Below are 26,886 nucleotides of genomic sequence, written 5' to 3' on the forward strand. Positions count from 1 at the left end.
CTAAGTTTCTCTCACACCCTTAATGTAAAAGACAGGCTGGAAGGGAACTTAGAAGACATTAATTTTCTGGTAATATTATTTTTTTTTCATCTTGGGAATGATTTGCTATCAAGCAATATGTAACTCTATAATCAGAACAGGCTGTTTATTTCCCTGTTTCAGAGCTGCTGGGTGAGGAGGATTTCCATCCCCATTAGAAGATGGAAATAACAACCCGCACATTTGGTGCTCACACACCTTTTCCCCAGTATTTTGGGAAGAAAATAGCCCATTATCTGTTCTTTGAATTGAAAGCAAGGTAATTTTCATCCAGTGGAGGAGCATTTGGTAATTTGCTGAGCAGCTGCTGCCCAGGGAGGGCTGAGGGTACCGTGGCCATCTCCACCCCACTGATGGCCATGAGGCTGGACCTGCAGCCCCCCTCCTTTCACCACCAGCAGCCAAAAGACCAACATGAACTTCTGCCAGCTGCCAGAGTCTTCTATCCCCACCAGAAGATCATCTGCTCCCTTTGGAGAAGTGCCTTTCCCAGCTCTTGTGCAGCTGCCAGCCCAGGGGGGACAGAGCGCGGCCGTCACCGCGGCTCCTGACCCCGCCTGGAGCTGCACAGCCCCGGCCTCTCTGGGTGTCTGTGCTGCTCCAGTTGGGCTGAATTTGCTTTTCCAATCTCTCAGCTCCTCGTTTTCCTCCCAGCCCCTCTGTGGTTTGCAGCTGGCAGTGGGGAGGGGGTGTGGGTCCCTCCCCAGGGGAGGCCGCGCGCCTCCGAATGCGCATGCAGAGGGGAAGGAAAATGCTGGTAATTAATGAAGTGAAGTAATAAGTAATGAAATTAACAACAGTGGAAGTTACAGAGCTCGACTACTCAATGGCCATGGTTTCTCTCCCTAACTACATCTCCTTTTTAGCAGCTCCCATGCTAACTGCTACTCTGTGAACTACCTGAGAAGCTTGAGGCAATAATGGTCAGGAAAGTTTCTTTTTTTTCACACAGCTTAAAAAACATCTTCATTTATTAATTCTGCTCTTTGAAAATAAAGACTTTAAGGATAAGGCATTGCTGTGCCTGGCTCAGTGCTGCTGCAGAGCCACACTTGAACTCCTTGCTTGGGGATCTCACACTAAGGGGGAGTGAGTGTCAAGGACCCACATTCCCAAATTAACTACAGAAATAAACCTAGCTGCAACCTGACTGGGTAACTTCTCCAAAACAAATGCTAGGAGTCCATAACTGCACTTAGGAGTGAATTAAATTTGCCTTTAGAATCCAGCACAGGTCTCCTCTTTGCTGTATTAACAGGAACATTGTAATTGAGTCACAAGGACTATCAGCCTAGAAAACAGTGTTCACTCCCTGATTTTGTGTTTTATTTTAGCCCTTCTAAAAGCCCTTTAGTCCTTTTCACAGCAAAGCTGTGACCACAGTGAGGACTGAGTTGTCTTCTGCAAATTTAACCACTGGGTGGTTCCATGGACAGAGAAGAATACAACCAGGAGAGGAATTTCTCCACCAATACTGACTATTTGCAAACATCACTGATGGAAAAGGAGCAGGGCTGTGGGAGGCAGCCTGGGCAGGACAGGTTTCAGAAGGAAGCAGGAATGCCCAGCTGATGGCCAGGAATTGGAGCCAATCCTGTGCTCAGAATCAACTCGAGGCACTGACTTCATGCTGCATTCCCAGGTCCCAGTGAGGTGCCTTGACAGCAATTCTCCTGGTTTTATTGATACCAGAAAGGCTGCCAGGGAGCTTTTCATGGTCCAAATGTCAGGGAAGTGGCACAGAAGATGATCACACACATTACAGACAGACTACAGCAGCTGCCCTTATGAGGAGCCAACTGATACCCTATGGTTTGAAATCAACACAGCCACAGACAACTGCTCCTGAGCCCAATCCCAAACCACACAGAAAGAATGTGGAAACTTCACCAGGATGTGCTGCAGGGATAAGCATGAAGGTAACTCTTTGGCTGACACTGGAGTTCAGCTCTGAACTTTAAACCACATTTGCACCTAGCACAAAAGGCCACAACTTTCCCAAGTCCAAGACTTGGGAATTGGTCATCAAACACAAAACATCTCTGCAAGGAATTCCTCCAGTCTGCTGTCTGAGCCATGTGATCTCCCTTCTCTTCCATTTCACAGACTACATTAACCACAAACATTTCATGTCATACATTTTTATTAACCTGGAATGCCAGCAAATGACTGCAAAACCATTTTTCTCTCTTTTTTTTTTTTTTGATTCAACAACAAAAACCAGCTCCAATTTGGGAAGGTCTGTCAGCATCACTGCACCAATCACTTTGGTGATGTCACAGTGAAAGGATTCAGCTCTTGCTGTGCTGATCCTAATTGTGCTCTGGAGCACCATTGCACAGCTCTGCCCACCCAAACAAACCAGAACAACGCAAGAAAAGATGATAAAACACAAGGAGGTGGCTTCTACTTTGTCACCACAAGGCTACTGAGCTCTTCTCAGGAGTACATCAGGATGGTGTTCCCAAATTTGGGCTCTCAGCCTGAAACACACTCTCTCCCTACTTTGTTTCTCCAATGTGACAGAATTCTCCTGGTACCAGGAAAATGGGAATGCCCACCCAGCACACAGGTAACTACCTGCCCACTAAGCAGCTCTGTACTGGCCAATGTTACAGGAATCTGTATTACATAAATAAAAATACAATGGATACCTGGCTCTGCCATCACACCCTGATCTCTCTGTTAATATCATAACAACACAAAATCATCCTGAGGTTTTTCTGATTTGTGTTCCCAAGGGGTGATAAGAAGTAATCTCCCCATTGTTATTTTGAAAAGAAAGCTTTTATGCATATTTTAGTTGATCTAAATACAGTAGATCTCGGGTTTTTAAATCACCAGATAATACGCAATTATCTCCAGCTAGATTCTGATTTTGAAACAAGCTCTAATTAGCTCCCCATTTTATGCTGCTATAATCCTTTCTTCAACTCCCATGAGTGTTACTATTGCTAAGCAGCATGAGGTTAGGAATGATGGATGATACCCAGAAAGGAAGACAAACAAAAGGGAAATTCAAAATCCCCTGAGATCACCCGCAGCTGTATCGGCAAATGAAGATTTCCACATTAGGTCATGAGACGACCCTTACAGAAACACACACCAAAAAGGCACGTCCTCTTCCCACTGAGTATTTGCAGCCCTTTCATGTAGTATAGAGAGAGTATATGTCCTTCACAGAGGATAAAGTAAAAAGTGAATGTAAAAATTCAGCTTTCCTGAGAGCAGCCACGGACGGAATCAACAGCACCAAAAAGGAAACTCTGTCTCAATCTCCTATAGATACGCAGCACAAACCCCCAAAATAAAACCAACTAATAAAAGCTGTGCACAGTACAAGCATTTAGAGAAATATCTGAGCCTTCTCCTGGCACATGGCAACTGTTCAAACCCACCCCAGCTCCCATCAGCAGTAATGCAACTAAATAAGGGCCAAATTCATCAGGAAAAAATGCTGATGCAGTTGGGTGACACTAATTCAACTTTTTTTTCCATGTGATTTGGTCCATGCTTTTGACACATAAATCATTAAAAAGGCAGATTTACCCAAGGGCATTAGAGCATTTAGGTGGAAAGAAATACACAGAAAAAATGTTAGAAAAGGCACAGCAATACTATTTTTGACCACCTAGGGTACAGACACCATTTTTGTGTAAAACATGTTCCCTGAAACTTGCACAAAATCACCAAGCCTTGAGGGAAGCTCACAGGGAGGAAATACAGGTATATACCTGGCTGTCATTTTGGTATAGGCTGTTTTTTATGAAATCCAGCAATACAGCTTCCAAAGAAGAAAACCAAGCTTGGCTTCCCTTTGCCATCTCAACATATATATAAATATATAAGATATATGTATGTTTATCCATTCATTATAGGAAACACTGATGGGCCCATCTGTCTACACGTGAAAATGGAAAATTACTGGACAAAAGGTGAGATTTTCATGAATGAGGTGTTAATCAAAACTTCATGATGTAGAAGTGCAACTAACTGGGCCAGAAATCCAGAAAATCTTGTTAGTTTGATAGAATAGAGCCAAACAGTAATGAAAATATCCCAGCTAATGAAAGTTTGAGTCGTTACTATGCATGTTGACACTCTGTACACTGAAGACCTTCTTGGCAAAGCACTCAGGAGCCACTGAGTGTATTAGTTTAATTTCACTTCTTTTCCTTCATGCATTCAACAAGTTCCCAGCCAATTATATTACACGGAAAAGGCTCCAGACCTTTCCTCGTTTCAAAATTGTTCTGATTAATTTCTGTTTTAAAATTACAAGTATGCAACCTTCTCTGCCTTGATTTTCCTGGGAAACGTCTCAGAAGACCAGAAAATTGGAGCTCCCTCTCTCTCTTTTTTTTTTTCCTCCCTGCCCTGGAGTGATGGATCTTTCACAAATGCATAATTATTATTACCTTTTCCAAACTGTTTGCTGCATTTTTAATTACAGAACAGCTGCTAATAAAAGGAAATTACCAAACTGCCCTTCCTCACTCAAATAACTTGGTCTTTTTTGCTCTTTTGTTCTGCCTGGTGTCACAACCTTCCTTATGCCTTTGCACGGAGAAAGGCACCAAGAAAAGAACATTTTGTACAACAATTCTATTTTTAATCCTCCGAGAGGAGGTAGAAAAGGGCACGAGCCCATTTTCTCATTTGTAAGTCGGCTTTAAGGAATGAAGGAGGACAATCATCAATAACATGATTTTATTAGCTGATAGGAACGTGTCACCTCACAAAATATTAGCTCAAGGGCAGGAACTGACAAATGACACTGGGAGTGTGGGAGGGAACAAAATATCCCAGCAGCAAAACTGAACTTCCTGAAGGAAATCACTTTCAGCTCCCAGCGATCCCCCCGGGAATCCAGAGGGTGGCTGGATTTTAATACTATGGGCTTGTCTTTCCATCTTTTATAATTAGAGCTAGTCATAAATATGAAGATTAGCAATAACAATGCAGCATTTCCCAGCTCCTCTGATTTCAAATTCCCCCTAAAATGGCTACAATTAATTACTCATATTTTCCACGCCGTCTCAGGCGTTTGTAACTGTGACACTCTTGCACGGCATTGATGCCACAAAAAAAGTACTCAATGGCATGTTTTTAATGAACCATCACAGGAAATTTCCATGTTCCTTAAATGCTTGGCTATAAGTAACAATAGCCCTATGATTGCAAATAATTTTCTCCCATTTTGGTTTTGTTTTCATGGCTTGTTTTTACTGGGGGCATTTTTTTTTCCCCTTTCTTTTATGTATTTATTTTCAACTGTTCTCCTTAAGAAAAACGTGGACTGAATATCATCACAAATTTTCTTCAAGTAAAATCTTTTAGAATGCAAAATAGTTTCTCCAGTAGAGAGAAAAAAACCACTTTAGCTGGGATATTTAGAGTAAAGCCAGCAAGCTGCAGAAAAAAAGGAGTATTTCAGAATAGCAGAAAGGTGGAAGAAGAACACAACCCTTCCCTGTCTGTGCCCTGAAATGCAGCAGTTCTCCAGCACAGGGCACTGGCTGTAAGCAGAGAGCAGGGCACGGGTATTTTTCTGGAGTGTTTTACGTCAGTGAAGCATTTCATTGGTAAGAGGCTGTGTGGGTAGAGTTTGGTATCTAACAGCAGGAACACAGCTGTTCTCTCCTGTCCCAGCCTCCCTCCTATCCTGTGACCATCTCTAAAGCCTTCAGCCACTCACTTCCCTGACACTCAGCTTTACTGCATCTGCTTTTTTATTTATTTTTATTTTTTGAAAATGGAAAGGAGAAAAAAATAAGGTCAGCTGGGAATATTTAACGAAGCTCGAAACAGACGTAACGTGGTCTGTTCCCCACCTTTGGATTAACAAAGCAGATTTTGTGCAAAGGAGAGTGGAAAAAAACCTACCAACAAGTGAGGCAGCTGCAGTATGTGGATCACATTACAAACCAAGGGCTTGTTTTACAGCCATTGTCACATGTCACATTGATAAGCTGAACTATGGCAAAAAAACACCCCTTACAGAGCCAATGATCTCTAAGATCAGACAGAGTCTCTTTACCTAATATATGCAGCTAAATATGTGTGCTCCCTACATCTGCCATAGCAACAAGGAGAGAAGGAGGAATTAACTGCATTAATAAAAAAAACTGAAGGGACTCCTGTATGATACAACAAAATGTGAGAAACCTCTCAGCATCAAAGCAAACGCAACAAAAGCACAGAGAATTATTTCAGAGCAAATCATTGAAACCAGCTGATTACCTGAGCTTGCACATCCCTGCTGTAGGGAATCCTGTAATGATGTCACAGAGTGAAGGACTAGATAAGAGAGGAGAGGAAAATCAGGGAACAATAAAAGGAGATGCCAAACCACAAACTAAACAGTAAGCAGGCTCAACAAATAGCAAAGTGCTGATCTCGGCAAGGGCTCGCTGCTCAGTTAACTCATGGCACAGAAAGGTGCAGCCAGGCCAGGCTCCAGCCTGGCTTTTCTGTGTCAATAGGTACTAGGGGAAGAGACAGCCACAATAAAAGTGTCATTGCAACCCAGCATTCCCCCTTTAAAGCTCAGTTTTCCAGCTCACCTCCTGAGACAGCAATCGATATTCTCCCTGGAACAATCCAAATCCCCTGTGCAACCCTAGGAAACAGCGCACAACATTTTCCAGCTCTTTGGCCAAAATTTTTGGGATTGTGTGTCATATTCATGCCTAGATAATATCACCCTAATGAGGAACTTGATAACTGCTGCTTATCAATTACACATAAATGTTCATAAACATTCCCAGCACGTCCCCTTAGGGACTGGCCGGGCTGCCAGGGTGGGATGGTGCCACTTCCATAACGCCTGGACCAGCACTGGTGCAAGGCTGGCTTACTGCAAATTTAAAAAAAAATTAAAAAATACAGAAAATAGAAAAAGAAAAAAAAATAAAAAATCTCCTCCTCCTCAACTCAAACAACATAGTGGAATTTTAATTACCTTGTCCTTGTTGCTGCCCTTGTGCAGGCAGGACACACTGTCCCAGCTCACCATTCAACCAGAGCTGCATACGAATAAATGGTTCTCGGCCTTTTTGGGTCAATTTGCTCCATGGCTTTGGCCTGGAGAGCATGTCACTGACACTTCCTTGGGACAGCCCCAATACCTGAAGTGAAGCAACCAAGAATGGCACGTTAACACACTGGCAGTGGAAACGGGGGGAATTTAAATCATTTTGGTTTCCTTTACTGTATCGCTCAAATTGTTTGTATATGGGCAATTATAAAAGCTGTAAAAATTGGACAATTATAAAAACTGTATTCTGTGGATACTCAGATGGAAATGCTTTTCTTCCTGCCGTGTTGCCTTCTGAAGGAAGGTGGGTTTTTCCTGTAGGATCTGGGTGGCAGCAGCCTTGGTGAGGGATTTGCATGCTTTTCATATTTTGTGTCAAACAGTTTCATCAGTTTTAACAGGAAAAACACCGAGTCCAGGCACACACAGGCAGATGAAACAGGCAATGACTGGCATGTATTTTGTTCTCAAACAAAAATAATTGGGACTTTTGAGACTAGGCCTATATTTGGTTGATTTTTGGGGGATGAATTATAACGATGTGTGTTTTCACCTGTAGCAGTGGCTGCTCCACATAAGTAAATATTTAAGAATACAGCTGAATGCAGGGGGGAGGGGGGAGAATTTCAGACAGGCAGAATGCAATTACATGCCTGGTATTCAGCACAGGTACAAGAGTTAAAAATCATACTTAATGAAAGCTGCCATGGGATCTTTAATGACCCCGAGAGGTCAGACTTTTCATTTTACATCTTAGTGAGAAGGTAATAGTGCGATGCCAGCTCCTATTACACTTTTATATTGATTCAATTCTTTATAGGGAGAAGAAACAACAAATGTCCAACACTTTTTACAGCCTGGGAGGGGTTTTCTGGTGGTTAGGGACCCTCAAAATCCCACGTGCTCAGTGCTTAGGGCTCACAACGTGAGAACTTCAGGGAGCCTTATCTGTAATCAAACATTGCCCTAAAACATCTCAGAGCACACTGAGGTACTGAGCACCAGGTATTAGAAACGACTTGGAATTCTTGACTTCAGACTAAGGAGAGTTAGGGGATTTTCCATGTGTTTGTTTTAATGCCCTTGTGCACATTTCCAAATAATAACGAAAGAGGAAAAATGCTCTTGTGTCCATAATCTTTGCTTATAACAAAGTTAACACTCTCCAGTCATGACAATGGCATTACTCAAATATTCCACGAATTCATTACATTAAGCATGAAACATTGAGTCTCAGCAACGTCTGCTTCAGCTTTCAAGCTTTCTAAACTCGGGGCCCCATTCCTAATTCCAAGTGGCTGAAGCCCATCCCTGTATAAAAACCCTTGCAATTCCTACCACAGAGGGAAACTAACACTTTGTAAGTTTTGAAATACTTCAAACACGGGGCAAAACCATTTTTCCACAGGACCCCTCTGGCTCTGTAAGGAGCAGAGGGCACAATCACAAGACTGGTGAAACAAGAGAGAACCACTTCTTTACCTTTTCCCCAAAGATCCTTTGGCAGATGCCATTCTTTGCTAGCTTTTCCTTGACCTGCCGCGTTAGCTCTATGGTATCCACCTCCTGGTACATATAAATCTCATACTGCTCGGGTGTCAGTGGAGGAACCGAAGGTTTGGATGGCTTGGACAAGGACACGATAGGGGATGAAGGGAGGGGGCTATTCTGTGGTGTCTCACTGCGACTCGCCCCAGTCATGCTCAATTCAGAACTCTGCGAGTACGGAGATTCCGCGTTTGGCCACTCTTTCCAATACTCGGAAGAAGACGGTCCTTGGAGCTGGCTACGATCTGGCCTAGTCTGATTGCTGACCTTTTCTTTTCCACCACTGGCTTCCTCAACTTTTATATCTTCAGGAAGAGCTGCATTTCTTCTCTCATGCTGCACAGTATTCCACCAATGGTCCTTCCAAACACCACCACGTCCCAACTCATTTTTAACATGCCTCAACATACCCTGGGCAGAATCACTTATTCCATGAAGCTCTAAAACAGGTGCCTCCTGAGGCTCCTTTTTGAGCCCAGAGAGGTTCTGCAATGCAGAGATACTGGAATCAGTGACAGATGAATGTTTCTTCAGGGATATGGCCAAAGGAGAATAGCTGGAAACCGAAGACATTGCAGGTGTAGACACTAGTTTGGGGGACAGGATAGAAATGTCAGCTTGAGATAGAGGTGGTGTTTTTAAGGCAGGTTCAAGGGCAGCCTGCTGTGCCTCCATTTCCCGTCGGGCTTGTTGCAGAATGGATCGAATTGCATCATCAGAATTGCCACTGCTAGAGGCAGAAGGCGGCTGAGCCGGCTCAGCTATGAAAAACAACCAAAAGACTAAATGCAACAGAGGAAAATGCTTTATATTCAACACGTGCTACTGTAAACATTTCCCTGACAGGGAAAGAAAAAAAAAAAAAACAAAACCAAAACGGGGCTGAAATACATTTCTGGATGGGAGGGAGGAGTTTTCACTAAGCAAAGATTTGCACTTTTCAAAATAATGTAAGATTTCCAAAGTCCTTCACTGGAAAATTTTGAGAGTTGCCAAAGTGCTGGATGTTTGCACGCACAGACTCAGCTGCACAAGTCTGGGATCACTTGCCCTTCCACCATTGTAAAAATTTTCAAATAAATGCCTTTGAAAATCAACCCTTCACTTCTTCTTCCCCCACCCCCATGTGGTCAATAACATTTTATAGCTGCATTTACAAAGTTATTTAAGCTTTCACTTCACTCTTTTCTCCACAAATGAATTTAACACGCGCTCAGAACTGAACACAGCTGCATTCACCTGGACAGACTATTACAGTATAAATAAGCTGAGACCTTTTAACTTCAAAAACACAACACACACATCACAACAAAGACAGAACTTAAGGAAGACATGATCATCATTATTTCACTTGACAAACTAAATATGCTCCTGCTTCCTGATTTCTTGTACCATGGTCCCAACCGCTGAAATAAACAGCTCTACCAGAGCCAGGCTGACACCTGGCCATCCCCCTCTCCCTTATCTTAAGCTCTAGGAAGGAGTCACAGGTGCTTTCAGCAGAGATAACCCCCAAATGCAGCACTCCAGTGGGGAACCAGGATTTGGGTGGCTGTGCTGCAGCAGTTGGGGATGAGCAGAGACTGGAACGTGGGTGGGGAATTATCTCTGCAGAGCCAGGAGGTTTTGCAATGGCATCTGCTTCTATTTCAGTCTCCACTGAGGTCCCCAGTGCTTGGAAACCAGTTCCTCTGAAAGCTGCTCTGCAGAGAACAGGCAAAGTGAGGCACCAGGTGGGAGCAGGGAACCCCACACTGCAAGGAGTGGCCCCAAAGTGAAATAAGATTTCCAACACTCTGTGTATCGCTCCAGTAATACTCAAACTCATCTGAATGCACTTCTGAATTTGCCTCCCTACATTCCTTCCTGTCACACACTGCAAAATACATGAAAAGCTAAGAAATAGGAAAAAAAGACAGTGAGACTATCTCTGCTGTTTTATCTGCTGGTTTCACAGGGAGTTTTGAGGCCAAATTAATATTTGAAAGGAAGTCTGAGACTCAGATGAAACATGCTACTGAGTAACATTCTTGCAGCTTCCTGCACAAAGCCCATATTTTTCTCTATGTAATAATTTCCTGCAAAAAGTCATATTATTTAGATCATATATTAGCTAGTGTTTTATACTCTGCCGTGAGATTAACTTAGTTTTCATTTGAAAGACAACTATCCAAAACTGTAAACCAGTATTTACTTTAAAAAATGAAACAAGTATTGCACAGTAATTTCTACTTCAGCCCAATAGCACTACTGGGATCTCTTAAAACTGAGAGGGCCATGGACTAGACAGAAATGTTAATTACATGACAGCATATAATGAGAAATTAGACATCTCAGGCTAAGAGGGATTTTTTGGGAAAAGGAATATGTTTAGGATTTGCCAGCTCATTCACTGAATACATTCTGTAACCAAAAATAAAATCATCTAAGAGCCAGGACTGAGTGTGCCTATATGAGTACAGGATGTACCATGGTGCTGGGACTGGTAATTGCTGCCTGGAGTGTGACCTTCACCCCAGCAAATCCATCCAGCCCCTCTCCCATGCAGTTGTGTCCCTGGGGCCTGAGTGAGACAGAAGAGAAGAGAAAGCAGGAGCTGTTCCCTTCCAAGGAGCAAACTGGGAGAAGAAAGGATTCTGTAGGTTCCCCTCAGTGACTCCTGCAGTCTGGAGGGCAGGAGGAGCTCAGAGCTCTCTTTATCACAGGGATAAAGGTGTTCAGAAATCCCACAGGGAGCAGGGCAGAGCAGAGACCCCACCACGCTGTGTGTGACCTTAACTTGGGACGTCTCAGAGACAGAAACAACTCTGCTAAATAACAACAAAAACCTCCAAAAAACTCTTCAAACCTACACTGAATCTTTTAAGAATATAATTAACTGGCCAGAAAGCTCATGGCAATTGTTTTAATTAAATTCTGCAGTAAAAGCAGGCAGAGACAAAATGAGGCTGTACCTGTTTTCTGGACTTGCAGCTCCCTTTTGGCTTGTTCGAGGATGGATTTGATGGCTTCATCAGAGCCAGACTCTGCGGTTCGGATTCGTGTGGTTATGTTACCTGGGGAGGAAAACACAACTAATGACACCAGAGAAACTCTTATTTGGCTGTTTTTGTAACACAAACACACACTGTATGTGATACATGGCCAGCACGACCTGAGGACAACTTGCACAGGACCTTTACCAACATTTACATCACATAAAAAATGTACTTAACATAATAAAAGCAAAATATCCTTGTTGTGCCTGTCTCTAGCTGCCCCAGAATGGTGAGAACACCAGAGGAAGAACTAGGTGGTCATATATTCCTTTTCTATGATAACATATCTAGATCTATTCTTTTTCCTTTTCTTTTTGGTATTTTTTTTGGAGGGGAAGAGGAAATGGAAAGGGAAAAGAACTGGAGGGGAAAGGAAGAAAGCTAAAAAAAATAAGCCCAGGAATCAACTTGAAAATGGCATCAGCTGCTAGGCAAAGTAGGATGTATACATTCAGCCCAAAACAGAATTAAAAAGTAACTGGATAAAAATAATTTTTAACTTTCTAGAGGTTAATACATTAAGAGAAAGAGTAATTTAAATGCAGATACCACTTGAAGTACTCTCCAGTTAAGAGCTATTACTTGGTTGTTTGGTTTTGCTTCTTTTTTTTGTTTTGTTTTTTGTTTTTTAACCTCTAAGGGGAAGAAAAGGAGGGAAAACTGTGAATGCTACTGCACTTAACTGCATTTTCCATTATGAGATTACTGTTTGTAAGCAATTGAGGTAATTTGTGACTGGAGTCAAAATAACTACAGACTTTTGATGTACCTGCCTTTGTTTTTCCTTCTCTCTGGTTTCACTAAAAGAAAATTTCTGGAACTAATCTATAACAAAAATGTGCAGACTTCCTGTTCAGTGGTAATTTATGGATCTGATGTTCACTTATCTTGTTGCCTTTTTCATCTATAATACAGAACTAAGCATCACACTAATTTAGCAGTGTATTAAAGTGGAATTTGTCAGCATAAGCCCCATGAGAAGAAAGAAGTAAGCCTAGAGCAGAAGCAGTATGCAATTGATGCTATAACTGTGCATCTTTCTCCCTCCAAAACCATAAAAATAGCAAAGAGAGCATTTCAATAAATCTGATGACTTTATAAAGCCACTTCCATCACTTCTCTCTCTTTATCTGTTTTGCAGGGGGGGTGGGAGTGGAAGAACTATCCAAACAGGGTTACGTTAGTACAGCAGCAGCAGAATTAGAAAAAGCAAAGTGTTCATCTAACCCATGGTTTGTTTTATACTTACTGTCTGTTTTTCTATCAGATTCCAGGCCAGAATCAAACTGCACAGTTTTAAGGAAACACACAGCTAAAGCACACTCCACTTCCTAGGGATTGACTGCAAAGAAAAACACCTGCCTGTGACGTACCTTCAGCCCCATTTCTTCGTTTCGGTACTTCCTGAAATAGTCTGTTCAGGTTCTGGCCTGGATTCTCTGTTGAAAAACAAGTTTGGTAAGAACAAAACAATCAGGGGATGGTTGCTCTGACATCACGGGCTGTGTGACATGAGGAGCTGGCAGCCTGGCCCTGAGCTCTCCTGGCCCCTCGGGCCCCTGAGCAGGAGGAACTGGCTACTTGGGAAGAAGCAAGGCTGGCTGATTTGTTAATAAAGATTACAGCTATGTTCGGAAAGGAGATTAGACAGATATAAATAAATGTCTAGAGATACCAAAAATGAAGAGGTTAAAGATGGGCAGATAATCCCCTCAAGTACAATCATCAAAAGGAAGAACAGATTATAAATCTAACAGTGTGTGCTTCCAATTAAACAAAATCTAGGAAAACCCTGCCTGTCCTTTCCAATATTTCTTGACTGTAAACAACTTACTTTTCAGTTTCTCTAAATGTAAATCTCAGCCTTAAGATGAATCACAATGAAATGCATGTTACTTCTTAAAATCGCTGCCTTAAATATGCAAAGCTGCTTTAAACTGGGATTGTGTTTTAATTACTCATCTCATGCATCACCTACCCTATTTTGTCAGAACACTTTGGGGAAAAAACATAATCACACAAGACACAACAGAAGCCTGGTCTCAGTAAATAACCTCAAATAAAAACCCCCAAGTTTTTCTGAGGGCTGATACCCCGAGTAGCTGCTGACCCTTTTGGCTCCGTGCTGAGCTGTGGCACGGAGGGGTTGGCAAGTGAGGGCTGTGAGTGTCCCTGCTGCTCACTCCTGCTGACAGGCACCAACCAGCGGCTAAAAAAAGCACAAGCACAGATACGAACCTGCCTGAGTGCTGCAGAGCTGAACTTGCTGCACCTGGCACCTGACCTGGGTGAGAGCTGCAGCAGCAGTGCACAAACAGCCCCGGATGGAGAAGCTCCTGGTTTGGAATGTTTGGAACTAAGAGGAGCAGGGGGGCTGGGGAGCTCTTACCTCTTTGTCTGCCCTGGATGCTGCGAAGAGCCAGGATGTTCTGCTCGTCCGACAGGAACTGCTTCATCTTATGAAATGGCTCCTTGCCTCTCACAGTCAGTTTATTCCATGGCTTTGGCCGGGCCAGGATCTCACTCACAGACCCTTGGGACAGTCCCAACACATAATGTCCAAATATCCGCTGTCCAATATTGTGCTTGATCAACTGCTCTTTCACCTGACGTGCAATTTCGGCCGTGTCTATCTCCTCGCCTTCGGAGATGCTCCCAGCACTTTCTGACTGGCTGGGAGATGGGGCCATGCCATTTACATCCGGGCTTTGTTGTAATGGACTTTGGGAAGATATGGAGTTTGTGCTGTATGGACCTGTTGGAAAAATCATGCTTGTGCTTCCTGCTTCCTGCATTGCCTTGGAGTAGAAGGACTGCATTAGCTGTCGCTGGAGGAGAGAGTTTAGTGCAAATTTTCCTGTGGAGGCCAGGGGTAAGCTGGGGCTCGCCAGGGATGAGCTGAAAAAGTCTTGACTTAAACCCGTTGGTGAGAACTGGTGTGTACCATTAGTATTGGAAGCCTGCTCCCCCGCGTTGCGGAGCAACTGGGAAGGAGGGGAGGCCGGCAAGGTTGCAGGACGCTGACTCTCAGGCTGGTCTTTCCCTTTTCTCCTGGCTGACCCTACAAGGAAGGTCAAACATAATGCATTATGGGGGGTCAAAGAGGGAAAAACCAAGATAAAAAAATGCAAAGTTTGCCCCGCAAAGGGAAAAAGTGCAGATTGACATGGGCCAATGGAGTGGCGGTGGGAGTTTTGGTTTTGTTTGTTTTTGGTTTGTTTTCATTTGTTGGGTTATTTTTTTTTTAATTTTTATTTTAATTTTTTTTTTCCATGATTGAAAATTTTTAAGCCAAACAAGGCCCCCAAAACAAACAACATGCATTTCATGTTTGCACCTTTCTTGTATGTTGCAGCCTGGAGAATCCCCCTTACAGACATTAACACTAGAACAGTTACATGAAGTGCAGTGATACAGTTAAATAAATCCAGTTACAGACAGCAAGTCTCTCTGTTGTCTCTCATTCAAGATATGACTCATTGGACCTGACTGAACCCAAATGCAGCAAACATTTACATTTTGGAACAAACCAATTTGAATAAAGGAATAACCATTAGGTGGATGCACCAAGATCGCTCAGTTAAAAGTCATAAAACACTCAGAATTCAGTAATCCCAGGGCCAGTGGCAACTTTTAACTTTGTTCCAGCTGCAAAAACCATCATTCGAGAATCTGCAAATTCCATGACTTGCCATTTAAAAAATGTGCACACAAGATGTAAAAGCCCACATTAGGAAAGCCAAACAGCAAACACACTTCACTGGGAAGAAAGAATTTTGCTTTCCCAAGCTGACCTGCTGGTGGTAAATCCAAGTGTATCAGACAGGGAGACTGTGATCTACATGCAAACACTTTGCATAACACTGTGTGTGGGGGAAAGAGATGGATTTGCTCCCAAACCAGAAGACAGCCTCAAACACTGGTACAGCCTGTAATGCCTCTTCCTTAACCTCTACAGACTCTCTAACTTTTACTTCATTATCCAGCCTATGAAACTACAGAAATCCAACGTTACGCAGTGCTCCTGTTGCTTCTCAATCCTCCTGCCGTGCATGAGCTCAGACACTCAGCTCTCACTCAGCCCTCCCTCCCATCACAGGCCAGCAGAGGCACCCAGAAGAGCCAAAATTTGGGTGGACCTACCGCTCAGGTCGCTGTTGGTGATGCGCAGCGTGGCGTTCTCCGACTGCAGCGAGCGGTTCTTCTCCAGCAGCAGCACCTCCAGCGGCTTGGATGCATCCTAAAGGAAACCAAAGGGGGAGGTTTGTTTCTCGAAGCACTGAGGATATCACTCAGGCACTAAAAAGGATTTCAGAGGGAAAAAAAATTTTAAAAAACCAAGTGCTCGACTGGTCTCTGAGGGGAGTGAGGGAATTTGCTGGGCATAGAGCAGCAGGAATCACTCCGGGCTCTGGTGGGAGCCATGGAACAGATTCACTGTTTAATTTTCATTGTAAATCATTCATCAATTCTGCATTATTTTGAGATGTGTAACGGAATGTTTTCTTAATCCTACTTATTTTTAAATGGTCCTGGCACGCTTTCCGTTTAAAAGCTGTGGACTTCTTTTAATCTGATTAAAACAGGAGTTAAGATTATATTATTCCTTCTAGGTCAACTGACCCAAACTAAGCATTTCCTTGACATGCTGCATTTCAGCAGAAACAGTTTGTTCAAAATAACATCAGTCAGAGAAAACTGCTATTTACTCTCCCCTAAATATCTAAGCCTTGATCATTAAAAAACCCATTGAAAATTAATCCCAGGATATCAATATTCAGTTTGGATTTCAGAAACAGGAATTTAATTCATAACCTTTAAACTGAAGTAAGATTAATTTGCTGGAACAGCAGAGCTTTCTCACTACTCCAAGGTTTGTTTTCTTTTGTGAAAAGAAATTTTCAAGGCTAACAAATACTTAAAAATGCTGCAGTCCTTGCACAGTGTGCTGCCTGTACAACAACTCCAATATCTTTAAATGACTCAACTTCACAACATTCTGGTTTACCCACTCCAGCACAGCTGAAATGTCACTTTGTCCTTGACCACTTAAATGAAATTAACAGGCAAAAAAAAAAAAAAAAAAAAAAAAAAAAAAGTCCAGTTCAGCTTTTTACATAAGAAAACATCAGAAAAAACAAGGATGGACCCAGAAGCCTCAACATCAACAGGAAACTGTCAATGTCAACAACAAGGAATTGCAAGACAAAATTTTTGTTAATCAACTGAGCTACTGAATAAGTAAGAAAACAAAAGTAAGTTCAGTACCTGCGCACCAGAGCTTTCAGATGGTGCAAACTCCATGGATTTCAATATACTGTGGAAGGCAGAAAAAAGAAATTATTTTCTATTTCTCCCTTTTCATAACAACTCCACTAATGAGCATTAACATTATCATGTCCTGTTCTCCAGTAACACCACAAGTGATGACAACTTTCCTTGCAGTAACACAGTCTCCTAATGAATACAGAATAACTCCTCAAACCAGTTATTGGATAAGAAAATTTTCTCGAGCATCATCTAAATCATTCCATATGCAATCCCACCAGGCCAGTTTAAAGTGTAAATTTAAAGGTTAATAAGGATATAACATTTTAAGCTGTCAGAAACAATATAAATTTGTCTGTGAAGCTGGAAGGGAATGAGGAAGTTGTAGCAAAGCAGCAAAACAGGGGAATCACCACTACAGTACAGCACTTTACAGAATATACACCAGCTCACCAGCAAGGAAAATATGCACAAATAATCCTCCCAACCAAGGCACTACAGGCTAAAAGGCAGTTTTTCATTTTAATAACCCCCTCATTCTGTGGCAAAGGGAAGACAAAATGGCCCAATATTTCTTAAGAAATATGAAAGATCCAAATATTTATAAGTACATTAGGAGCAGAATCTGATAGTCTCATTGTCAATATTTTATACAAACAGCGAGCGGTCAGAGGATGTCTCCTTTCAGAGGCTCTCAGTTAGAGCTGTGTCATCTGGCAAACCAGAATCTTACAGGAATCCAGACTTATTACTGTACTTTGTTGGATAATTTTTTTAAAACCAGCCTGCTGCAGGCAGGACATGAACTTCCTCAGACTGAAGCAATAAATGATTTCAGCTTCTTACTGTACAAAGACAACATTCATTTGGTGAAGAAAAACACATAAACACATAGAGATGGTGTTTACACAGCATTTGTCATGTGTAAAACACCAAGAACTCTGTGAGCAGGAACAATCTGGTTAATCATGTATTAAATTGCATTAAATGCTGTGGATTATGTATTAAAGGTTTTGGAATTGCCCCTGGATCTCTGGAAGTGTCCAAGGCCAGGCTGGATGGAGCTGGGAGTAACCTGGGGTAGTGAAGGTGTCCCTGCCCATGGCAGGGGTGACACTGGATGAGCTTTAAGGTCCCTTCCAGCCCAAAACATTCAGTGATTCATGAAATGTGGAAAGTGAGAGGGGAAAAAAGGCAGAAGTCTAGGATTAAGACACAGGAACTAGTTCTGGATGCCATGAGGAGTTAGCCAGGCACCCATTAACTGCCTGAACCTGTTCCTGGATTAATCCAGAGTTAGATGTGCATTAAGGGACACTCTGGAAATCAGGTCTCTGGGCCATTCAAGATCACTCAAAGTCATAGCAAACCCAAAGGAAAAAAAGTCATTCTGAGAAAGAGACCTGATGTATATTGCACACAGGGTTAATTCTGCCAGCATCCCTAAAATACAGTAATTAATGAAACCACACATTTCTGGCAATCCCTTTCATTCCATGGCATCACTCAGTGTCACCTCCTGCCTGGCTGTAGGGTGGAGCCACCACCCCACACATAGAACATAAAGTGATGTTGTGAAGACTCTGTGTGGGCACAACAGCTCAGCCACGTGCAAAATCAACTTTTTTGTGCTATCAGTGGACTTGTGCCAGTCAAGGGGACAGGATGTGGACTAATGGCTCGAGTTCTCAGAGACCCTGACACCACTTTGACATCCCAGGTGTGTGAGTCAGGTGGCAAATCCCCAAAAGCCAAAGTGTTTCTAGGCACAGCTCTGCATCCCAGGACTCCAAGGTGCTGGGGGAGATAAATGCACAGAGACTCATCCAGGGATAACCCCAGCCAGGTCTCTGCTCCTATGAATTCTGCAGGGAATAACCTCAGCAGGGACAGCCAGTCCTAATGCACATCCTCATGATGCCCAAATGAGGGGACTCATTTGAATTTTAAACCCAGTTTGAACAGTAAATTATCACGTGGCAAATGTCCCATGGGAAATCCCATTTCAGCTCAGAGCAGTTGTGACCCCACTTACCACAGGTGGGTTTGCCATGGGGAGCAATCCAGCAGCATTCCAAACACCTTCCTTCCTCCTGGGTGAGGCCAAACCAGAAAAAGCTCCTCTCTCCCAAAAGGAGCAGGTGTGAGAGGTGCCCTGACCACACAGTGCTGCCCCCAGAACCAGGCTGACAATGGTTGGAATGAACCTGGTTATGGTTATATTTGGTTCTCCACACCAAAAATCTGCCTCTAAAGCCCTGATCCTGTCATCCCTCTCCTTGCACAGATGATGCATTTTGGTTCTGAGCACCTGCTGCCAGCTGGGACCTTCAGGGAGGATCCTGAGCCTTGCAGCAGCTGTGTTTGCAGTGAGATTGGTGCTGGCAATGTGTATTCAAACCTTGGCTGGAAACCTACTGACCTCTGCCTACCTGAAGGGGATTCTTTGCTAACTGAATTAACTTTCTGACAATTTCACAGGTAATTTCCTACACAGTTGAAACACAAAATATACTAAAAATCAAGCTGATGGCACCTCTAATTGCCCTAAGAGGAATATTCACTCCAGCAGGTTCATTTTAAAAAGAATGTAAAAGTTAAACATGTCAAAAATGACTCTCCAAATGTGTCACAAAAGACACATTCTCCTCAGGTATACGAGGAAGCACAACATTTCTTCTTTGGATTCCAGGAATATCTTTGCCCATGAGATCTTGACTCAATCTGTGGCTCAAGATCAGTTACCTGCTTTTTAAAGAAATGATCTTGTGACTTGAATCTGCACATCTAAGAAGACTTGAAAGATCTGACTGTAAAGCAAAGTGTGCATTGGGACAGCTTGACTTTCTGTTCATCTGATCCCAGCTGCAAAGGCAGCAGGGTCAGCCCTGTCGTGCTACTTGAGAGGGAGCTGAAGGCACAGAGAGCTCTCAGATCTCAAAAATAGGTTTAGAAGCCATTGGGCACAAAAGCCAAGGCAGAAAGTGAAGAATTCTCCCATCCCAGATCTTGACATGGGCCCCCTAAGTTCCTCCAGGCAGGGCAGGGGTTGGCTGATATTGAGACCCTCAGTCCAGCTTGCCTCTAACATCCAGGAAGGGTTAAAGGAAATTTATCAGTGCCAAAACACCTTAAAAATTCATTCTATTCCTGCTCTACTGACAAGATCTCTTTTCTCTAGGTGCAAATGTTACGAGCAGCTCATTCCTGTCAGTGTTCCAGGGCACAAGGCAGGTGCAGCAAGATTCAGTGTGAGGGCTGCAGATTTACAGCAACAGGCTTCTGCAGCCTCATTTACAGCAAGTCTCAGCTCAGATCAGGCTGTCACTGCCAGGGGATGCACACTGAGCCCTCAGCACACCACCTGGGTTAGATGGAGCATGGGAATGCTGTGAAGCAGCTGCTTGGAGGATGCAGCATTTCGAGATCCTCAGTGCTCTCTCAGAGGGTCTCAACCCTCAGACCAGCCCACAGGACCCCAGGGCCTTTACAAGCCAGCTATCAATCCACAAATTAGGGATATAAAAGCTGGAACAGCTGGGAAAAAACAGGGTTAATTTACTGGCACCCAACCAGGGCCACTTCCAGCAGAGTCTCCCATTTATTTCTCTGCAGGCTCACCCTGAGCAGAAGCACCATATGAAGCCTCCTGTGTCATAGCTTCTCTGATCTGCCTTTCCACCCCTGCCCTCATGTAAGTCAGTGTTGTAAAAAAAAAAATAAATTAAAACATTGGTATTATCACCAGGAATACAGGGTTTGTATTTATATAAAGTACATTATATTTGTACATTATTATATAAAGTACAAATGCAAAGTAAGCTTAAATGAGTACATTCAATGAGTATATTGGGTTCTTGGCACCTTAAGTCTGGCTTTAAAGTCCTGGTGCTGTTGTATTAAACCTTTGCAATAAAGCAGGTAGGATTCAAAACTCATTTGTTGTTTCAGCACATTTACATTTAATATCTTATGCAAGAAGCTGGAAGGTTGTAGCCTCATTCCCATTCACTGCTTTACACATGAGGACATAAACTGGCTAAAACCTGAAGCTGTTCCCTTAACTCAGGAGAGGGAGTGGATGTATTTACCCCTAATCACTACATGATGATGCTATTTTGAGCCCAGGTAATAATCAGGTAAAATGACCAAATAAATGGTCAATTCATTTAATTCTAGTGAAAATTATACCCCTGCATCAGGGTGTGCTGCAGCTGGTGGTGAACCAGAACCTCAGCCAGCGTGGCTTGAATAAATCAGCACCAGGGGCTGGGCAGTTGTGGGGCTTGCAAATCCAAATCTGCTTTCCATATTCTCCAGGGAGGTGTAAACAAAAGCACATGACTACCAGCCTCATCTGAAATACCTCATTAAACCAGGGAATGGGTTATTTCAGCCTTTTTAAAACACACACAGAAATGCCAGAATGATGAAAGAAGAGATGGGAGTTTCTCGCAGTTATTTAAACCTTGACACTAAACATATTTCCAGTCAGAAAAGTTCTCTTCTGAACCTGACAGCTTAACTTGTTATAGTTTAAAATGAGGCTCTTTTAAGTCTCTTAAGAAAATCCCTTGAAATAGGAAGAGGCTGTTTGTGGCTTTAGTTTAAAACCACAATATATTAGCAAAAATATACAGTGAAACAAGCCCAGCATTAAACTGGTAAGTGCTGAGCACTGGCAGGCAGGAGCAGAGAAAAGGTACCATGGCCAAAGGCTCTGCATGTCATTTTTGGTCCACTTTACCCTCAGCTGTTGGCTGGAGATTTTTAAAGAGTGGTACACCTAAAACACCACAGATTTTGAAACTTTTTTCCCCTTTGTGGACAATAGTTTCAGTGGCTTTTCTTCGTGGACATGTGTTTTATTTGCTATTGTGATTCTCTGCTGCAACAAAAAGGAGCACTCTCAGATATAGCAGTTCCACTGGTTCTGGATGCAATTTCTGCCAATATTCCCAATTTCCTTGTCTTTGTGGTTTTGACTGAATTTTTTATTGTTCCAAGAACACAGATTTGTGGCTTCATTTAACAAGCACTGTTCAACCAGAGTTTGTGAAAAAATTATGTAAGCATTTAACACTTACTTTAATTCTTTCTTAACCTCTTCATAATCAGCCTGTCCTTTCAGTTTTTCTTCCAGTTGCTTTAAAAGAGAGAACATGGATTTAATTATTTACATTGTTTTTTTTTCTGCAGGCTTTGAAAATCATCTTCAAATTATTCCATATATACAGCAGTGCACAAGTGAGGGTTAATGACTCATCCCTAATTTACATATATTAGAAAACAAACTATAACCAATTAAACGTAAACACAATTATACCTCGCTCATCCTTTGTTTACAGAGTGCCAAGAATGACAGAATTCAGTGGGTCCCAATTTGGCTGCTTGCAATGTCACTGTCATGTGCTCAGGGAAGAGATTGGGGGATGAAGGTATTAAAAAACAACCAAAAAAATGGGGCAGCTGAAATTTTCAGGGAGATTGAGTAAACAAGCAGGATGCTTTGGCACACACTGTATTCTTAATAGGACAGTTCTTGATAACCTTATCTACATGATAAAAAGAGCAGACTGAAGAAGCTGCTGTTGACTGGAATGCTTTAGGCTTGGAAGGCTCCTACAGCACCTCAACAGCTGTACCAGGGGTTTTACAAGCATTACTGACCAGAGAGGGAGCACTGAGGCCACCCCAGCAGCTCTGCCCCACCCAGGGTGGCCTCAAAAGCTTCTCCTGGCTGTGAGGATGCCCCAAAGGCTGAACCAAATCCCTGCCACCATCCAGAAGGCAATGGCACACACTTGGGCCTTAGCCAGCTCCCACCAAAGTGCTCATCACTATGGGGTAAATGCTTCAGGAGGCCTAAAACATATTGATACATAATTGATGCAGTTCTGTTGCTTGCAGAAGCCACATTAATTCTAATAGTTTCTTTGCTTAGTGCAGGCACACCTGATCTAAGCAAAGAACAGAACTTACTGGCTTGCAACTTCCATGGATAAATTCAGGCTAGCTCTGCTTCAGTTCATTTTTGGTGTTAAAATTGGCACAGAATCCCAAAGGTCACGGGAAACAGAAATAACACAAGGACATATCACCTCAAAGACAGAGAATCTACTTTGAAAAGGAAAGGAATATATGACATGAAAAAGAAAAATAGGACTTTATGTCCAGGAGAGGCTGCCTTCAGGGGAGAAGGGAATTCAAGATCCTCCACCCACTCTAGGGCTGCTCTTTGCATGCAGGAGGAGGGCAGGGGAGGGTTGCTGGAACTTGGATAATTTTAGCAAAGCTGTTTAAAATGCAGCCCCACACAGCTGTGCAGCAGCCCAGCTATGGGGCATGGAGGCAGGGCTGGGGAAACAGAATTGGGAACCTGCTCCCTGTGCTGTCTTCCCTACAAAGTCAGAGAGTGGGTATCACAAAGCTGTACAAACCCCAAAATGATGCAGCACAGCAAATCCATGGGCTGAGTCATCTCAGTCATTTAAATGAGGCTTCTGCAGATGCCAACAGCAGCATGGTGGGGCTTTGTGGGACCTCCAGCTATTCTGCCATTTTTAAAGGATTTCCTACCTAGCCCTGTGCAGCTCTCACACTGCTGACAGGTCTGCCCTGCCATCAGCACAGCTGTTGAGGAGCAGTGACAAAGTGGACAGCAAGGTTACCAATCCACAGCCCTCTCAAGGCCCTGCTCCTGCTGTTTGCCACCACAGCCCAGCATCCTCAGCACTGCTGAGAGAGGAATCTCCTGCATGAAGAGCCAGGCTCAAGGAGCAGCTCTTAATGGATCCCAGGAGCTGCTGCTCAGTGTGGAATTTGCACTCTCTGGGACAGTGATGGAACGAGTGGCCTCTTAGAAAGGTCTTGTGTCTTTTGTCATCAGTGGCTGTGCAGTCAGTCAGTTGTGTTAAAAATAAAAATGAAGTGTCTGTTTTAGCTACAACCATTTTTTTTCACCTGGAATAAATACAGGGCAAGTTTTAGTAGTTTTGTCTGGCGTGTCCTGCTTTGCCAAATTCCAGTTATTGTCTGGAACTGTAGGAAGCACTGACTTTGCTTTAGATAGCAGACACAGTGCTTCAGGAAAATCCTGCTTGATGTGACCAGGAAAATCCTACAAATAATAAAGATGTTGGAGGTTTTGACAATTTACAACACGTGTTGAAATCTCATTATGGGGATGTACTACACACTCCCAGGGCCTGAGGTCTCACATTTTGAGGAAGGTCAGCTACAACAGGCCATGAGTTCAAGCAGCTTTTCAAGCTGCAGCTCAACACTGAGCAAAACACAGTGACTTCAACAAAGCATCCAGGTGGAATTTGCAGTGCATCAGGTCAGGCTGGAGAGGGATCTTTAAATTAAACCAGTGAGCCAGAGAGCCCTCGGTACTGGGAGGAGACTCAGCATCAGAGCTGAGAGTTTTCCAAGTGGTCACAGGCAAGGGGAGGACCTGCCAAACCCCAAGACATCCTTCTGCTCTCTTTGGTCTTGTCACTCTGTCCTTCTGTCTCTGTAAATCCACTGCAATTCACCCTTTCCTTAACTCTGTGACTGGTAACATTTTGGGTCTGGAGCAGAGGAACTTTTACAGCAGGAATAACTGGAAATATATACTAGTTCTCAGTATAAAAAGGACCAGAAGAAATTTAAAACAAGCAATACCCTGGATTAATATGTTAGTTACTTATGCAAGGGTATGCTAAGAAAACAGCCTTTTGTAGAAACAGAGATAAACCACAAAAAAGCTAAAGATTCCCATTTAATTGGAATCTGTATTAAATGTAATTCTGTGCTGGGAAGTGCTATACCGTGCCAGAGTATTTCTGGAATATTTAGGTACAAAACACAGGTAGAAAAATAAAGAAAAAGAAGAGATATTGACAAAATGCAGCTGTTTTGGACTTTCAGGTACTTGCTACAGCAATATGACAACCAGCAGTATTTTACTTTGGATTGTATAAAAAACACACACATCCATCATTCCCAAGTACCTAATACAGAGATTGTTGCCATGGAAAATCTGCACCTAAACATCTACTTTAGTAAACAATATAAACTAATAACTGAGGATGCAGTGCCTGTGTAGAAACAGAACATTTAGGCACTTGGCATCTTCCCAGTCAATGACTGTTTTAAAATGTATTAGTATGGTAATTGTCTCCAAGAACCCTGTAAAATGCACAGAACATGGGACAACAAAGGTTCAAGCTGTGAGACAATCTGGAGGAACTAATATCTTGCACTAAATATCAACCTGGTTAATTCAGACAAATATATTCCAATGACCTCCAACACACAAAAATGCAGGAGCCAGAGGGCAGAAGGAATGGACTGGTGGCTTTTCTGCATATTAAATTTGCAAATATCCCACGTTAAAGAATCATCTTGCATCTGTGGTGTGAATAAACACATGTCAGAGCATGCAGAGATTGGGTCCCTCCTCATGTTATTTAGAAAATACAATCACTACTGTATTATTAACTGAACTGGCATAGGTAAATAGCAGGGGCTGTATTGAGGGGCTTAAAACATTTCAATAACCATTAGATTAACATTGTAGCTCAATTTAGAGTGATCAACTCACATTACTGAATTTTAACTGGGTAGCAGAGACATTCTAGCACCCAGCCACAAAGGGTTAATACAGTTAGAGTGAGAAAAGCCTTGTTACTAGAGGACATATTTTGATTATTAGATCAGATGAAGATAAAGAAGCAATAATTTTGAAAGTATTTCTGTATTGTTTCATTAAGTCATAGAGTATTAAACAATTCCCCCAAGATACAGGTTGAGAACATTGCTTTAATTTGTGAAACTGTGAGTTGTTTTCTGTGGAGGCAACCATTAAAATCTCTGTTATTTCAGAAGCAATTCCTCCATAATCAAACAGGAGATCAGCACATTATGACTGAGATTTGGTGCTTTGTACAACCTGTGCCTGGCACAGGCTTTCCCCCAGCACTTTGGGGTGAAAGTAAGTATTTGGAAATATTTTTATAGCTGCAATAAATAAGGTTAAAGAGGGTTGAAATGCCTAAAACTTTATCAATAGAGGCACTACATCAGCCACTATCAACAGAAAGCTAAATACAGAGCATTAGCCAGGCAAGGCTATGAGAAAATGGAAGGAGATTACTGAAATGAAAATCAAAGACTTGCTCTGTCATTTCTATGATCCTACTCCCTTTGAAGTTAATGGCTAAACTAATACTGACCTCACCAGGAACATGCTTTATTCCAAGAAAATCTGTCAAGTGCAAGGATTCAAGATATTTTCTATCAGGCTTTATGAAAAAGTAAAATAAAAAAATCCCCTGAACATGGGTGCAGCCAGCAGAATATGTCCCTCAAAACCAGGGCAGCTCCTTTTTCCCTCACTAAAAGTGGTGCCCACATGGTGCCAGGTGGGCAGAGACTGATACTGTCAATGGAGTTACATAATAAGTGTCCTTTGCTCCACTGAATTTTCATAAAAATTCTGCAAAGCCAGCTTAAAGCATGCAGAAAACACTGACTGCAACACTTCAGCTTTCATTCCTAACAGGTCTCTCTCCATGTGAATTATGCTCCACCACAGCAAAACCAGTAACTGCTAAAAAATGTCAGAATTAGAGCAATTTGTAAGAGTTTCAATTGAACATTAAATCATTCTGATAGAGCAAAGCTGCCCACGCCACAGTCAGAGCTGAGTGGGAACTATCAGCCTCCTGCTCTCAGAAAACTCTCAGACTATCAAACCTGCAGAACTACCAAGTCTTTAATGGAAGAGATAAATTTATCTTGTTTACACTTTGGAGCTCATAGATGGTGGAACAATGAAGGAGACAGGAGTTACAGGAAACTGATTCATACCCCACGTCAGGAATCATTTCTCATGCTCACTCAGACATCAGAACTGTGTGGGCTCAGCACAGGGAAAGTGAAACTGCCCAAGAGAGAGGTAAA

The 26,886-nt window shown here is 42.6% G+C and overlaps 1 protein-coding gene across 7 annotated transcripts in view; it reads right to left on the minus strand.

The window, feature by feature from the left end:
- CUX1 (cut like homeobox 1) overlaps positions 1–26,886 on the minus strand; it is a 276,966-nt gene that overhangs the window by 60,590 nt on the left and 189,490 nt on the right. For 2 of the 7 annotated variants that reach the window (XM_054646810.2, XM_077188850.1), the window contains exons 12-20: positions 22,020–22,078; positions 16,933–16,981; positions 15,808–15,904; positions 14,054–14,725; positions 13,038–13,103; positions 11,581–11,682; positions 8,561–9,387; positions 7,004–7,169; positions 6,283–6,339 (exon numbers count right to left, since the gene is read on the minus strand). In XM_054646810.2, coding sequence (XP_054502785.2) covers positions 6,283–6,339; positions 7,004–7,169; positions 8,561–9,387; positions 11,581–11,682; positions 13,038–13,103; positions 14,054–14,725; positions 15,808–15,904; positions 16,933–16,981; positions 22,020–22,078 — 2,095 coding nt within the window. The remainder of the gene's footprint in view (positions 1–6,282; positions 6,340–7,003; positions 7,170–8,560; positions 9,388–11,580; positions 11,683–13,037; positions 13,104–14,053; positions 14,726–15,807; positions 15,905–16,932; positions 16,982–22,019; positions 22,079–26,886) is intronic. The other 5 variants (XM_054646811.2, XM_077188853.1, XM_077188852.1 and 2 more) reach the window with 5 other exon arrangements.

This window comes from Agelaius phoeniceus, chromosome 20 (assembly GCF_051311805.1).
Source record: "Agelaius phoeniceus isolate bAgePho1 chromosome 20, bAgePho1.hap1, whole genome shotgun sequence".
Taxonomy (NCBI): domain Eukaryota; kingdom Metazoa; phylum Chordata; class Aves; order Passeriformes; family Icteridae; genus Agelaius; species Agelaius phoeniceus.